Source organism: Miniopterus natalensis, chromosome 17 (assembly GCF_054644295.1).
Source record: "Miniopterus natalensis isolate mMinNat1 chromosome 17, mMinNat1.hap1, whole genome shotgun sequence".
Classification (NCBI taxonomy): domain Eukaryota; kingdom Metazoa; phylum Chordata; class Mammalia; order Chiroptera; family Miniopteridae; genus Miniopterus; species Miniopterus natalensis.
Window position 1 is genome coordinate 9,214,493 of NC_142097.1, and position 15,457 is coordinate 9,229,949.

At 52.2% G+C, this 15,457-nt stretch overlaps 1 protein-coding gene across 2 annotated transcripts; it reads left to right on the plus strand.

Annotated features, from left to right (window-relative positions):
* The first annotated feature begins 291 nt into the window (after positions 1-291).
* On the plus strand, positions 292-12,306 carry CCDC42 (coiled-coil domain containing 42). 2 transcript variants are annotated; one of them, XM_087826517.1, is made up of 7 exons: positions 292-374; positions 491-596; positions 850-954; positions 2,469-2,666; positions 7,623-7,844; positions 7,990-8,148; positions 12,064-12,306. In XM_087826517.1, exons 1-7 carry the CDS (start codon positions 292-294, stop codon positions 12,139-12,141), a joined length of 951 nt encoding a protein of 316 aa, XP_087682643.1. In that variant the 3' UTR covers positions 12,142-12,306. The 2 variants fall into 2 exon arrangements, with proteins under 2 accessions (XP_087682643.1, XP_087682644.1); XM_087826518.1 differs by lacking the exon at positions 7,623-7,844.
* Positions 12,307-15,457: the final 3,151 nt, after the last annotated feature.

Below are 15,457 nucleotides of genomic sequence, written 5' to 3' on the forward strand. Positions count from 1 at the left end.
GCAAAGCCTGAGTTCCCCCCCCCCCCCCAGCGGTCCACGGGCCGGGCAACCTGTTGCTAGGTAACCAGGTCTCCGGTCGCCAACGACCCGGGCCTGCAGCCATTTTCCCAGGAGTCTCTCAGGCACCCACTCTCCGTGGGCCCCGAAAAGCAGGCAGAAGGAGAAGCTAGAGCCCAGCCGCCCGGGAGCCACCTGTGCCCCCCCCCCCCCCCCCGCCCCAACCACCGCCCCAACCACCGCCACTGTTCTGCGGCGAGGGCTCTGCCGCCCGGGCCGCCGGTCGCCGCCACCATGAGCCTCGGCCTGATGGAGGAGGAGGACCTGGCCGAGTACTTCCGGCTGCAGTATGGCGAGCGGCTGCTGCAGCTGCTGCAGTGAGTGTCAGGGCCGGGCCGCCCCTGGGCTGCGACCGCCCAGCCCCGCGTACCCCGAAACCCGCCGCCCCGCCCCCGCCCGCCGCCCAGGCCGCTCTGCCCTGTCCCCCGCACAGGAAGTTCCCCCACATCGAGGAGCAGTCGGAGTCGCAGTCCATCCGGCTGCTGGAGAAGAAAAAGGAGGCCAAGGTCATGCACCAAGCCATGCTGCAGAAGAAGGAGGTGGGCCCGGGCCGGCCGCCCTGCCTTTGGGGGGCGGGGGCTGGAGCCGGGGGTCCTGGGGGGGGTCCGTGCGCCCCCTGCAGAGACCGAGACGACCCGAGGGGGGGCGGCGCCCCGGGGCGCTCTGCTCCGAACCAGGCCGGGGTGGGGAGCGGGAGGCCTGGTGGAGGCCCCGGGGCGGGGGGCGCTGGGGTCTGCCCGCCTTGGTACCCGCGTCACAGGCCCCCCACCTTCCTGCTCCCCCCGCCCCAAGACGTTTCAGCGCAGAATGGAAACCCTGAACCTGCGCTGGGAGGAACTGGGCGTCAAGGAGGCCCAGCTGAAGGCCCACATTCAGAAGTTTGAGCAATTCATCCAGGTATCGGGGTGTGGGCCCTGCTGCAGCGGGGCCACGGGCACCCACACTCTGGGTCCCCTACTCCTGCTCTTCCTCCCCACCTTTGCTGGCTCCTGACCCTGGATTAGATGTCTCCTCAGTGCTCAGCAATGCCTGGGGCTTCTCCCTTTATGTCCCCACTTACAGCTGTTTGTAATTTCTTGTTTGCCTGTCAGTCCCTGCTCCTTCTAGATTTCCACTTACCATTTCCTTGCCCATCCATACCTGGTACACACAGTTTATCCAATGAATGAATGGATGGACGTGCTATGGTCAGGGCTAGGCCCTTGGAGATACAAAGATGAATCAGGCAGAGTTTTAGTAGCCCCCGACTCACCCCACCACTCCCTCCTAGCACTGAGGGTCCGGGGAGGGGGTGGTTGAAGGACCAGGCACCAGAGTCCATCCTGAGGCAGCTCCTCTCAACTGGTCCTTTGAGGAGCGATTTCACCATTTTAAAATCCACATTTCTCCAGGAAGGAGGGGCCTGGCCGAGCTCCAGGGAGCACTCACTGGCCTCTGCTACAGGGGAGTCCTGCTCTTTAGCACCTTCTTTCCGCCTTGTTCTGGGCCTACACCAAGTGGGAAAGGAAGCTGGTGGACCAGGCATATTCTTCAGAGGCCCAGCTCTTCTTACTGACCAGAGAAAAGCTAGTGGAGTGGTTGGGGCAGCAGGGAATTCAGGGGTGAGGGGTTTTCCAAATGCCCACCAGAGACCAGCAGCATCAGAACCCTGGAAAGCATGTTACAGATACAGAGCCCCAGACTCCTCTCTCCTTGCATTCAGCAGGCCTGCAGCCAGGCTCGGACAGCTACATGTTTAAGAAGTTGCTCGGGATTGTGATGCACAGTTGGACTTGAAAACCACTGGTTTAGGGCCCTTCAGTCCTCTCCTGGACTAAGGGACACAGTGCCAATCCTCTGTGTGCCTTCTCCACATGCCTCCAAATGCCACCAGCATGCAGCCCACCATGTGGAATCACAGGAGCCACACTAGTGCATTGGGAAAGAGGGATTCACCCCCTAGTCTTGGGGGGAGGGCTTTGCAGAAGGAAGGAGAAGAGAGGGTTGGCCTGATTGCAGCAGCTGAGCCTCGTATCTTTTTCTGGGCATCGAATTGCCTGCATCATCTCCTCCTACCTGAGCCTGACGCCAGTCTCAGCTACTAGCTGCTTGCTCTCTGGCATGGCCTTGCCCCCAGGCCATCTGGAGCAGGCCTGTCTCCTATCTCATCTCCCTATGGCTTGAGCACTGTTGCCCCAGGTTTTGGAAGGAAGAGAGGGGCTACTGCCTCTCAACTCTACAGTTGGAGAAACGGAGGCACCAAGTATCAAAACCGGAGAAAATAAAGGCCTCCTTGCTCACCTGGATGGTCCCTGCCCATCCTTAGGGTGACCTGAGCTCAACAAACAGAGGCCCTGGGTGGGGGCTGCACCAGCCTGGGCCCCAAGGATGGCAGGGCGAGCTCTTGACAAGCACCACCTCCCTGACCCCAGGAGAATGACCAGAAGCGGATCCGAGCCCTGAAAAAAGCCAACAAGGAGAGAGACCTCAAGAGGCAGCGCATGCGTGAGCTGGCCAGGGCCAAGCAGGAGATGGCGGCCCTGCGGCTGCAGCACCAGCACCTGAGCAAGAAGCTGCAGGACTACTCCATCTTCAACAAGTACCTGGAGAAGGTGGTGGAGACCTCCGAGGTGAGGGGGCGGGGCCTTCCTCAGGGCCACCTCTTCCCCAGCCTGGGGCTATGGGGGCTGGGCTTGGGGACACTCTACAGGGATGGTCACCCTACTCTCAGGGCAGCTGAGAAAGGCCCCTGGTCAGGGCTGGGGACTGCGCAATGTATCTTGGTGTCTGCGAGTGACAGCTGTGTCAGTGTATCTGTATGGGTGTTATGTTTGGGGAACGAGGTTTCTTTTTGCAGCACCAATGATAAGCAGGGATAAGCTTTGCCTGCGTCAGGATGTGGCCTGTTTCCATCCCCGCTTCCCCTCCTCCCTGGTTTTTGTTTCCTTGAGAGTAAATAGGGAGAGGAAGGGAGAGAACTGGAAAGCACCCAACCTAATGCAGAGCTTGGGAGTTCTGTGTGTGCTGGGCCCCAGGTGAGGGGCCGCACATGGGTGACTTCATTCACTCCATTCATCAGCCCCGGGGGAACGCCATCCATTATGTCACCATTATGGAGGAAGACATGGAAGCTCAGAGAGGTTAGGTAAACTGCTCAGGGACTCACAGCCTGTAAGTGGCCGAGCGCTTGCTTCTAACCACTCCTCTGTGGGCCCCACAATGCCACTTACGGCTGCTCTTCCTGAAGTCACCTTGTTGCCAGGGCTACGGGAACTTCTCCACCCTATTCCCACTCCTGCGTCCTGCGGTCCAGTTGACTCTCGACCAACACAGGTTTGAACTGTGCTGTCCACTTAAATGTGATTTTTTTCAAATAGACAGTTTGAAAAAACTCGCAGGTGAACCACGAAGCCTGAAACAGATGACATGAACTTGTAGTATCGATAAATACAGTCGATTTATGATTTTCTTAGTAACATTTTCTTCTCTTTAGCTTACTTTATTGTAAGAATACAGTATATAATACCTATAACATACAAAATATGTGTTAATCTGCTTTTTATGTTATCAGTAAGGCTTCCAGTCAACACTAGGCTATCAGTAGTTAAGTTTTGGGGGAGTCAAAGGTTATATGTGGATTTTCCACTGCATAGGGATCATCACTCCTAAACCCTGCATTGTTCAAGGGTCAACTACATTGTTGACACTCATCCTTTAAACACACCTTTGCCCTTTCTTCTGGGACCATTGCCCCCTCCCCTACTTTCCTCCTACCCCGAGCCCTTCCTCCTCAGACCCCTCTGGGGCTCCTCTCCCTAGCTCCTTCCTTAAATGTCCCTCAGGTCTTTGTTCCAAACCCTCCACTCTTCTCCCTGATCAATTCCCTGGGCCTCCCTTGGATGCCACCCCTGTCAGTGGCTATCCACGCTGTCTTCCCCATGCCCCCATGTGACAGCAGCAGGTAGGACCCCTGACCAGGGCAGAGTGAGATATGAAGCATGCCCTCTCGGGTGTATCAGTGTCTGTGGGGGCTGCAAGAGACAAAGGGTGCATGGATTTGTAAAGTCCCAGCAATTTCCATGTAGAACTACTAACCTGATTTATGCATGCATGAGTCCCCAATCCGTGCTATTTCCTCCACTCTAAAAAATCCGATAAATTATTCATTTAACAATTGGGATTTTTTTGTGAGGGGAGTGAGGAAAGACTACCATATTAAAGCAGCAGGTAAATTATAACATGTGACTCAAACTCAGAGCTGGTAAAATGTCTTAGAACTGAGGAGACTGGCCAGTATCTGGCTGTCCTTCTGAGCTTCGGGCCCCTACATCTAACTTATCAAGTCCATGACTCCACTCATCTGCTTCCTGCCATCCCCAGACGAGCCCGCTGCTGGTGTGCCCGGTGCTGGTGAATGGCTTGCCCCCTCACCCATGGCCCCCTGCTCACGCCCCCCCCCCCCAGCCTCACCAGAACCTGAGCCTCATCTTTGACTCTTCCTCCTCCCTCGTTCCCTGCAGCCATCAATCCGCAGCTTTGGTCTGTTCTGCCTCCTAAGTATTTCTGGAATCCAGCCCCTGCCCCTTCCTCCGCCAGACCACCAGTGTACCGCATCTGGGGTTCAGCTTTGCGTTAGTCCTGGCCGCCAGCCTGTCCAGCATTCTATAGCCAGCGTGTTTTTTCAGTATGCAAAATACCTTAAGCATACTGAAAAGTATAGAGAAATACATACTAGCACCCAAGCACTCACCACAGCTTTGTCAAGCCTTCATGCGTGCCCCTATTTCCGCCCAATTCCTTTTTCTCTAATAGAACACCACAGGTGATTGAAACCCCTTGTGTGGGCCCCCTTCCCAGCCCATTCTTCTTCCCCTGTCCTCAGAGGTAACCAGATCTCTGATTTTCTAATTTCTCATCCACATGTTTGTTTCTATTGCTTTGGCAACATACTACATATCCATAAACTACTAATAGTATTGTACATGTTCTTTTGTGACTTACTTTTTCTGACCAATATTTTTAAAAACCTTTTTATTATGGAAAATGTCAAATATATACAAAAATAGACTATTGAATGCCCATTGCTCATCACCTAATTCCAGCAATTATCAACTCATAGTCAATCCCCCAGACCTCCCACCTCTGTCATTTTGAAGCAAATTATATATTTTTATCCATAAGTATTTCAGCCTGTAACTCTAAAAGAGAAGAGCTCTTTTTAATATAGTCGCAATACCATCATCACACCTAGTGAAAATTTGATAGTAATTCCTTAATATTAAATGTCCAGTTGATGTTAAAAATTACCCCCATTGTTGCACGAATGCCTTTTGGACAGTTGGTTTGTTCTCATCAGAGTCCAAACAAGGTCCTCACACTGCATTTGGTTGCTATGTTTCTCAAGTCGCAGACCTTATTATGCTGATCAAAATAAGCCAAACATAAGGACAACATACTGCATGATTCCACAGATGTGTTTAAAAACAGGCAAAATGAATCTTTGGTGATAGAAGTCACAGTTCTGATTTCCTTGGTGGTAGGGGCGGAAGGCCCTTCTAGGGCTCTAGAAACGTCGTATCATCCCCTCTTCACATATGACTAGAATCCTGTGATAAAGAAAAGGACTTCATAAAGAGAATATTCCCTTCATCATCGATTTGGTCCCTATGTGGTTGTTTAAAAAAAGCTAGTTAAATGCTCAATTCTTGATTACAGTTTTCAGAATAATGAGTTGGTTCTCCAACATCCTCCTAAAGTGACCTGTACTGTTGTTATAATCATTATGAATGCATGGATTTTTAACATGTTTGATATGTTTTAATCCTTTGCACTTATTCTTACTGATGTTCAAAGTGTCTTTGGACAGCAGGAGCCTCTTCAAGTTGGCACATGAGTCCTTTTGCCATCAGCATTAGGTTTTGGAGAGGTGCTCCTGATAGCTCTGATGTGGTCCATTCATTTCAACTTGTATGCTGTTGCACCATGTGCTGAGTGACCTTTCCAAAATATAGACATAAAGTTCTCTCTCTGCTTCTTAAAATCCTTCAATGGATGAAGTCCACACTTTTTTTTCAGGGTTTACTGGGCACTTATTTTTACTTCTCCAGATCAATCTTTCCCTCCCCATCTTGAACTCAGATCATTCATATACTAACCTTTCTTGAGTATACTGAACATGCTACACCCACCCATTGTCTTTTCCCAGGCTGTTCCCTCTACCTGCAATACTCCCTCACCTTCCCCCACCTGCCTTGGCCTGGCTATCTTCTGTTTCTACCTCTGGTCTCATTTTAGCCACCCTTTCCTTCTGGAAACCTTTTCTGTTTCCACCTCCCTCTTCTAATGCTGGCTTGGTGGCCCTTCCCAACAGAGGCATATTTGGGGAAAGGCCAGCAGGACAGTTCCCAGAACACCAATCTATCACTGAAAATGTCAGGAGATGAGCAAAGTGCTCAGGGAGTGTCCCATGGGTGGTGGAACACTCACTTCGATAAACGCCTGGGGACTGGTGCTCACACCGCCTTCTAAACAGGGAGGGTCACAGGGCTTCTCTTCTGCTGAGTGGGGCCTGTGAGTTAGGAGCAGCTGGCATCGCTCTGGACCATGCCGGAGGCGGCAGCAGCGCCTGGCAGGCCTCCTGCCCCACTGGTACCCTCTGCAGCCTCTGCTGGAGGGAGATCTCAGCAAATGCTGAACAAACACCAGAGAGCACCAAGTTGAAGATATTACCCCACAGCGTCTGTCCAGCCCCAGCCCCAGTCACAAGATAAGGCTTATCACTGGGTGTCGTAACTGACTATTTACTTGTCTGTCTGTTCTGCCTCCACATCGCCCCGAGTTGTAGGCTTCGCCAGAGCAGGGTCTGCCTGGCTTATCTCCTGCTCTGTCCCAAGCAGTTAGCATAGTTCCTGGCTGGTATGTGGTTCTTGGTACATTCTTGTTGAACAGGATCATCGTTGCCTTGGGAAACATCTCAAAATGCACCCCTCCCCCTCCTACAGACGTGAAGTTCTCTCTGCTTCTTAAAAATCCTTCAGTGGATGAAGTCCACACTCCTCCTCAGGGTTCACTGGGCACTTTTTTTACTTCCCCAGGTCGATCTCTCCCTCCCCATCTTGAACTCAGGTCATCCATACTAAACGTTCTTGAGCATCCGGAACATGCCACACACACCCATGGTCTTTTCCAAGGCTGTTCCCTGTAGCAATTCTCAACCCTGGAATCATCCGCGGGGGAGGGGGGTGTGGCAAAACTCAGGTGCCAGGGACCACTTCAGACCTGCCTATTAATCCAGATCTCTGGGGATCGAGTCTGCCAGGTGTCCTTTTAAAACGTTCCTCGCGTGATTCCAATTTGAGTCAAGACTGAGAACCCCGGGTCCAGTTGCTCGTGCCCCCAACATACGGCCCGCGGCCCATACCAACCCAGGCGGAGCAAGCGGCGGGGCGGCAGGTGCTGCCGGCCTCGGCCCCTCGACCTCGGCCTAGGGCCTCTGCTCAGCGCAGGAAGCTGGCGGGGGCCGGCGGGCAGCAGGGGCGGCGGCCCGCGCCGCGCTGCAGTGCGGTGAACCGAGCCCCCCACTGCAGTTCGAGGAGATCCACGAGGTGATGGGCCGCTACAAGACGCTGGTGAGCATGCACTACGACCTCATGCAGTCTGCGCAGGAGGGCCAGGAGAAGATCGAGCGCGCCAAGGCGCGGCTGGCGCGCTACATGGAGGAGAAGGACGACGAGGTGCTGCAGCACAACAACGAGCTGGCGCGCCTGCAGATGCGCTTCGACCGCGCGCGCAGCGACGTCATCGTCTGGGTGAGCGCGCCCCCGGGGTGGGGAGGGGCGCCCCCGGGGTGGGGAGGGGCGCCCCCGGGGTGGGGAGGGGCGCCCCCGGGGTGGGGAGGGGCGCCCGCACACGGGCGCGCACTCTCGCGGAGCTCACGCCCCCCCCCCCCCCCAGGAATCTCGCTGGGCGCACATCCAGAACACCGCCGCCAAGAAGACCCTCTTGCTCGGCACCATTAAGATGGCAACGCTGAACCTCTTCCAGATCGTGACCAAGCAGCTGAAGGAGACAACCCACGTGTCCCTGGAGGACACGCACAAACAGCTGGACATGGTGAGAGGAGGCGCGGGTGCCAGGCGGGCTGTGTCTACTGAACCAAGATGGTTCTTGATTGGTTGAGTGGAGGAGAGAGCCGGATAGAGCCGTGGGTCTCAAACAAGAACAGGATCAGGATCACCTGGGGTCGGGGAGTATTGCTGGGCCGCACCCCAGAGTCTCTGACTCAGTAGGTCTGAAGTGAGAACTCATTAATTTCCATTTTCAACAAGTGCCAGGTGCTGGTGCTGGTCTGGGTCCCACACTTTGGGAACCACTGCCTTAGAGCTAAGACCCTGTTGGCCCCAATCAGCGAGAACAGTAGCAGGGACCCAGTATGGGATTCATTGTGCAAAACAGTCATATTAGATCTAGTGATGTCCCGAAGCCTTTGCCTGAGGCCCACTCTTTGGGAAAAGAGAATATTGGTGAGGGAGAGGGGAGGCAAATCAGCAAGTTTAGGGAAGTGTTAGAGTCATAGTAGTACCAATCTGAGATTTTCTCTTTGAAGTCATTGAAAGGAAATAACTTTTTCACTGTATGATCCAAAGCTATTCGATGCCATGACCAAGTGCCACCTAAAATCATGTCACTTCTGACCACAGGTAAACATATCCCATAACTTGGGAGACTCCGTACCAGTAAGCTGCATTAGCCATGCTTCTTGCGACATGGAGAGAACCATGACTATTTATTTATTCCTTTGGCAAAATTCATTAGCTCTGCTCTGAAACAGTAGAAAGTAAGCACCTGAAAGCCATGATTTTTGTTTTGTTCCTGCTGTATCCCCAGAGTTTGGAACAATGTCTGCCACATAGGAGGCACTCAGTGAGTGTTTGGTGAATAAAGATCGAACACAAGCCAAACAAGCAATGAATCGAGAGACACTTCCCTGTTTAACAACAACAGAAAGAGATAAAACTCAAGAAATGTAAAGGATTTCCCCCGCTGACCAGCCAGGAAGAAGGATTTCCCTAAACCAAAAAATCTACCTGGGCCCTAGCCAGTGTGGTTCACCGTCCCATGCACCAGAAGTTTGTAGGTTCAATTCCCAGTCAGGGCACATGCTGGAATCGAGGGCTCAGTCCCCTGGGGGGGGGGGAGGGGCGGTGCAGGAGGCAGTGATCTATGTTTCTCTCGCTTCTCTCTCTCTCCCTCCCTTTCTCTCTCTCTAAAAAAAAAATCAATAAAAATGTATATTTTTAAAAATCTGCCTGCTTCCTAAGGCATGTTAGAACAGAATTATTGACAGTTCAAAGACCATAAAGGGAATTTGTAAGAAAGTTTGTTCTGCAACAGCAGTTCTCAAGCTTTTTGGTATCAGGATATCTTTATAGTCTTAAAATATATTGAAGACCCTCAAAGAGCTTCTGTTTATATCAGTTATATCTATTGATATTTACCGTATTAGAAACTACTTATTTCATTCATTTTAAAATGACAAGCAAATTAACATAAATAGCATTTTTAATGAAAAATACATTTTCAAAAACTTTTGTGGGATGAGTGGCGTTATTTGACACTTTTACAAATTCCCTTAATGTCTGGCCTCACAGAGGACAGGGATTCTCATGTCTGCTTTTGCACTCATTCTGTTGTGACAGCCCATGTCATTGAAACATTCCACTCTGGTAAAAAGCCACTGTCCACTTGTGAGAGAACAAGAGAGAAAGAGACAAATAATAGATTGTAAAAAGAGTCTTGGCCTCGCAGCTCCTCTCCCCAGCAGTAGGGTCTCAGGGACTCCCGGAGGTCCTCAGGTCCCTTTCTGTTAGCTGTTGTAAAGACAGGTGAGGCAGGAGGTGGTGAGCTCCAGCTCCCTGGCCCTGCCTGAGCACTCCTAGTTTAGATCATCCAGTTCATCCACTCCGAATTTTGAGCTTTCTGACTCTCTTTCAACCTTGATTTGCCTCTATAGGGATACTTAATAGAGCCCAAATATTATTTTAAAATATCCCACTTCATTCCTATAGGATATAAGCCTACTGAGAGAAATCAAGTAGCCTGAAAAATTAAAAATAAGAACCAGGAAAAATATGTTAAAATCTGAAATCAGGCTCTAGCCAGTGTTGTTCACTGGTTAGAGCGTCAACCCACACACCAGAGGGTCACAGGTTCCATTCCCTGTCAAGGGCCCATACCTGGAATCGCAGGTTCGATCCCAGCCCAGGTCAGGGTGCATACGGGAGGCAACCAATCAATGTGTCTCTCTCACATGGATGTTTTTCTCTATCTATGTATCTCTCTCTCTGCCCCCGCCTTCTCCTTCCCTTCCACTCTCTCTAAAAAAAAAAAAAAAAAAAAACCACAATGGAAAGAAGGAAAGAAAGAAAGAAAGAAAGAAAGAAAGAAAGAAAGAAAGAAAGAAAGAAAGAAAGAAAGAAAGAAAGAAAGAAAGAAAGAAAGAAAGAAGAAACGAGGGAGGGAGAGAGGGAGGGAGGGAGGGAGGGAGGGAGGGAGGGAGGGAGGGAGGGAGGGAGGGAGGAAGGGAGGAAAAGGAAGGAAATCTGACGTCAAGGCAAGAGAGAGAAATACAGACTGTAGATTCTTATATTATGTAGGACAATAGTTGGCTCTGAGCTTCCTGGTGACCAGAAGGAAAAGCAACACACAGTTCTGGTGCGAAAATAAGGAAACATAAGTTTTCCTCAGAGAAAGCAAACCTTTTCCTGCACTTAAGCCTGAGGTAAGGAGGCTTTGAGACACTCAATGAGTAATGTTCAGCAAATCCTTGCAACAGATCTGGGCACAGGCTCCGAAGCCACTTATCGAGAGCTAGGAGCCCAGCATCACAGTACAACTCAGAGAAAGAGATTCTGCAAAAGGCAAGACAGCTGGAATTCCATATGCTGCGTCGTGGAAGGTCCAGCATTACCCTGAATAAAGTCCCAACTGCCTGGAGCAGCATTTTCCTAACTGGGCCTGGAAAACCCTAGAATCCCAAGATGTTAGAATTTCTTATGGGGGAATAAAAGGACTCTGTGAACTAATGCATTTAGGAACTCTAAAGTTAAACCAAGTTAGCTGGTTTTTAAATATGGGACTTCACAGAGTCCTGAGACTCCCTAAGCAGATTCAGTGTAATTTATCTTTAGTTAACGTTTCTGAAACTTACTTGACCACTGAATCCTTTTGGGGGCATGTGACTACTTATTATAAGAACCTAATTTGGGAAATGCTGGGCTTGGCTTCTCGGTAACCTTGGGAAAGTTACTTTAATTCATTGACTCTTGGTTTCCTTTTTTGCAAAACAGAAATCCTAATCCCATTAGCTACTGACAGAGTTGTTGAGACTTTTGGACAGTCTTTGGAGTCCTATCTCCAGGAACATTCTTGAAAAGGAGAAATTTTAGAACCGAGATCTTAGAGGTCATCTAGGCCAACCTTTCCTCCCTCTTCTCTTTTCAAAGATGAAGAAACTGAGTCCCAGAAAGATGGAGTGATTTCCCCAGAGCTTCACCCGGACCCCAGGCCTTCTGACTTGTACCGTCATACCGATTCATGTTCTTTAAAACAGAAGCCAGCAGATAGAATTTAAACTTCCTAGATGACTCAAGATTAGCATAAGGAGCGTCGGGTCTGGGTTTCAGGTCAACGACACCGTAAAGGTTATTAAATTGTGGAGCGGCGTGTGCCGGACCCCGCTGGACCTGCCTGCCCAGCGCCTCCAGTCCCCCGTCTCTTCTCCCTTTAGTCACACTGCCAGCGTACTTCGGTCACCGTGGCTGCCTCTCGGAGCCCTAGCTCCACTGATAGTTATTGCTCCTGCCTCTGAAACCTGATCCTCCGTCTCAACTAGAATACTTGTCAGATGAGGGAAAGTGGCCTCGGGAAGTCAGTCACAGGAAAATGGTGGCTCCTGGGCATGCTCTGTCTTTGGATGGGACGGCCTGTGGCCAGGCAGGCTTACCTCTGGTCCCCTTGCCTCGGCAGATCCAGCAGTTTATCCAGGACTTGTCGGACATCTGGGCGGAGGTAAAGAAGAAGGACCTTCCTCAGATCCGGGTGTAAGAAGCAGCCACGAGCAGAGCCGGAGAGAGGATGAGTTCCTGCTGAGCCCGCGGCCCGGTCGTCCCGGTCCAGCCCTCGGGGACCCCTGCGCCTTGCTGCTTGCAGACACCCTGCCGCACTTCCCCTCGGGCCCCAGCCTACCCACCCCGACATTAAATTCCATGAGAAGTTTGTACCTAAGCTCTCGGTTATTTATTCACGGGGAAGAAGGTGCATTGAGGAAAGAATCCCCCAAAGCAGCCCCTCTTGAAGCTGGTCACTGGGCTGCTCAGGGTCTAGAAATCAAATCTCAAGTCAAGAGTCTCCTAGGCTTTGGACTCGCACACAGTAAGTATTCGTATGGGCAACACACCGGGTGGGGGGTAAGTCCATGGGACAGTTTTTTCCCTCTACCATTTCAAAAAAAATTTTTGAGGTTGATGTTTCTAATTGGGGTGCAGAGGCTCACTAGGAGCTGTGAAGGCAGCTTCCCAAGTCAGAGTTCCAGCTCTTCCTGACCTTGGGAGCAAGCCCTGCTCTCCTGACCTCTGTGAACCCTGAAACTACAATATGGTATCAGCAACACTAATCTAGGAATAGCAGGCAGGCTGCCAAATGACAGCATCCAAGCAGGCCGGGATGATGGCTGCAGACCAGCAAACAACTGAACACGGGTCGATGCAGAGTCTTCCCCTTAGGGTCCAAGCTCAGTTACATATCTGCACCCTCAGTGACATGTCGGGTCCAAGACAGCCAGAGGAAGCAGCATCTACTGAGCATTTCCTTGATGTTCATCAGCCCAGTGAAAAGTCTGTGCGACACCATGGTTCCGGTCTTAGCTAACACGCCACTCGCCCAAGGACCCTGGTACAGATGACAGGGTCAGGATTCATGTGGGAGTCGGCCTGCCCTGAGCCTGGGATCCCTCAGCCAGGCTGTCGTTCAGAAGACTGAGACTGTGCCACTGTCCCCGCCAACGAAGGCTGAGGAGCAGGCCCGAACTAGGCTCCTCGTTTCCTCCCTGGCCCATTACCTCCAGGCTGCTGCAGCCGCCCCTCTGGGATCCTGCTGTGGGCAGCGATCCCCTCAGCCTTGTCTATACCACCATACAGCAGTGTTTCTCAGCATCCACAGACCTGGGAACTTATTAGAAATGCACATCCTCAGGCCCCACCCAGACCTGAGAATCTGAAACTCTGGGTGGGCCCCAGCCATCTGGGTTTTAACAAGCCCCCCAGGTCATTCAGACGTGTGCTCCAGTTGTAGCACCACTGTTTTATAGTGGACCCAACACTCTCAAGGACCTGGGCTCCTGTCACCTCCACCACCCACGTGAAGTAATGCAAGTCAGTAACAACCTGTCTCAGCCAGCTGGCAGTCAGAGAAGCAGAACCACAGAAGACAGGTGTACAGAAAGGGCTTTGTTGGAGGGATCGACCTTGGGCGCTGGTTGAGCACTCTCTGCAAAGCTGCTGTCTGCAGGTCTGATGCTGGACCCTGAAACCCACGCGGGAGGCAGTTGGGAAAGAAATATGGGTGTCAAGTGGGGGAGATAAGAGCGAGTCTGAATCCATAGGCATAAGCTGGGGACAGACAGAAACCCACGCAGTTCTTGTCGCTTCTGAGCTCGGGGTGTGCGTGTCCTACAGCTGCCAGGATCCTTCACTTTGGAACTGAGCAGGCACATCAGGCCCAGGCGCCACTGGAGCCGCTGAAGGAGGACCAGGGAGGGTGGAGCAGGACAGCCAGCAGCTGCCCCACACAGAGGAGGTGACAGATGAGCCGCGGAGCAGCAACAGAATGTGTGAGCTACAGGGTGGCTGCCACAGAGGTTTCTGTGAAACACACCCCCCCTCCCACAGAAACACCCAGGGAAGGGAGTTCTGGGACTATGGTTCATCCCAGCCAAGCTGCCCTGTCCCCGAGCCTCCACCACCATGATCTCTGCTTCACAGGTGAGGAAAGGAGGGGGACTGGAGCTGGTCACCCCAGCCAAAGGATCTTCTCTCTGAAAGGGTATGAGGATGGGCGAGCTCTAGGGGTGGTGCTGGGGCAGTGGGTGGAGTCCCTGGAAGGAGACCAGGGCCTTTCAGAAACAGGTTTGTAGGTGTAGGACATGCCTCTAAAATAGCTCCCTCTTCCCTCTGGGCTGTGTCCTGAGATGCAGGGATGGTGCCCCCAGGCCCCCAACATACACACCCCTTACCATTTCCTGTGCTTCTGTGAAGTGGTGCTCGAGGAGACCAACCTATAAGGACTGAGCGCAGGCCCCGGGAGGCTGAGCGCCCCTGGCCACCCCGCCCCTTCCCAGGCCTGAGCTGGAGACCCTGCCTCTCCCCTGCCCCTCTCCCCTCCAGGCTCCAAGGCCTGACGGAAATGCAGAGTTGCGAAGGGTTGCTCTTAGGGTTCCCGTGACCACACACAAGCCTGTCTTAACCCCCACACGCTACAAACGTGCACAGCTCCCTCTGAGACTCCTGAGATTTTAGGTTTCAGAGCAGCCCAGACCTGGGGCAGAACTTCTGTGGGTCTGGGCAGGGTTCTCAATTACAAGCAAAACTGCAAATCCACAAACTTGTTCCCAAGCCCACAGAACAGGGCAGAGCAAACCCAGAGGCCCAGGGATTCTCATAAGCCAGAGCGAGAGGGCTGTTCATGGGGAGTGGGGCTGGGGCGGGTTGCAGGGACAGACCCTCCCTCCTCCCCCACCCCTCAGCATGTCTTCCCCGGGCCCGGGACCCATGAAGCCCAAGACTGCCCAGTCAAAAGAGATTCTGGCTCCAGGTGCATAAGATCACGGACCAAGAAAAAGAAGCTAGAATTAAGAGCCGATCGGAGTTCTCCCAGCAAAAAGACACCAGCTCGTTAAAGCAGAAATAACTGATTGGTTCCAGAATGAACAGTTCTCTCCAGTACAGGCAGGAAGGAGGGCTCCGGGTGTTTCATGGGTAAAAGGAGGAAAGACCTTCAGGGACTCCCTCTCATTCCCCGCAAGCCTGTTCACTCTTCCTGATAGAAAGGAGAGGAAGGGAGGAAGGAAAGAGAGGCGTGGGGCCTCCAGGAGTGAAAGCAGCCAGGTCACAGGCATTTCCAGTCTGTCACACACGCCCTGCCATATGCACAGACCCCAAACTGCAATTATGTCCAACGCTGCTGGTGAGAACGGGGCTAGAACAATATGTTGAAAGCTTTCAGGGGATCTCTGTCTCTCTGCAGTAGCTAAGGCCCATGCTCCTGTGGGATCAGACCTCCCTCACTCGATTTGACCCTCACAGCCCCTTTCCCAGTCTGCAGGCGGAGGTTCCACACCTTATACACAAGGTCTGCAGCCACCTAC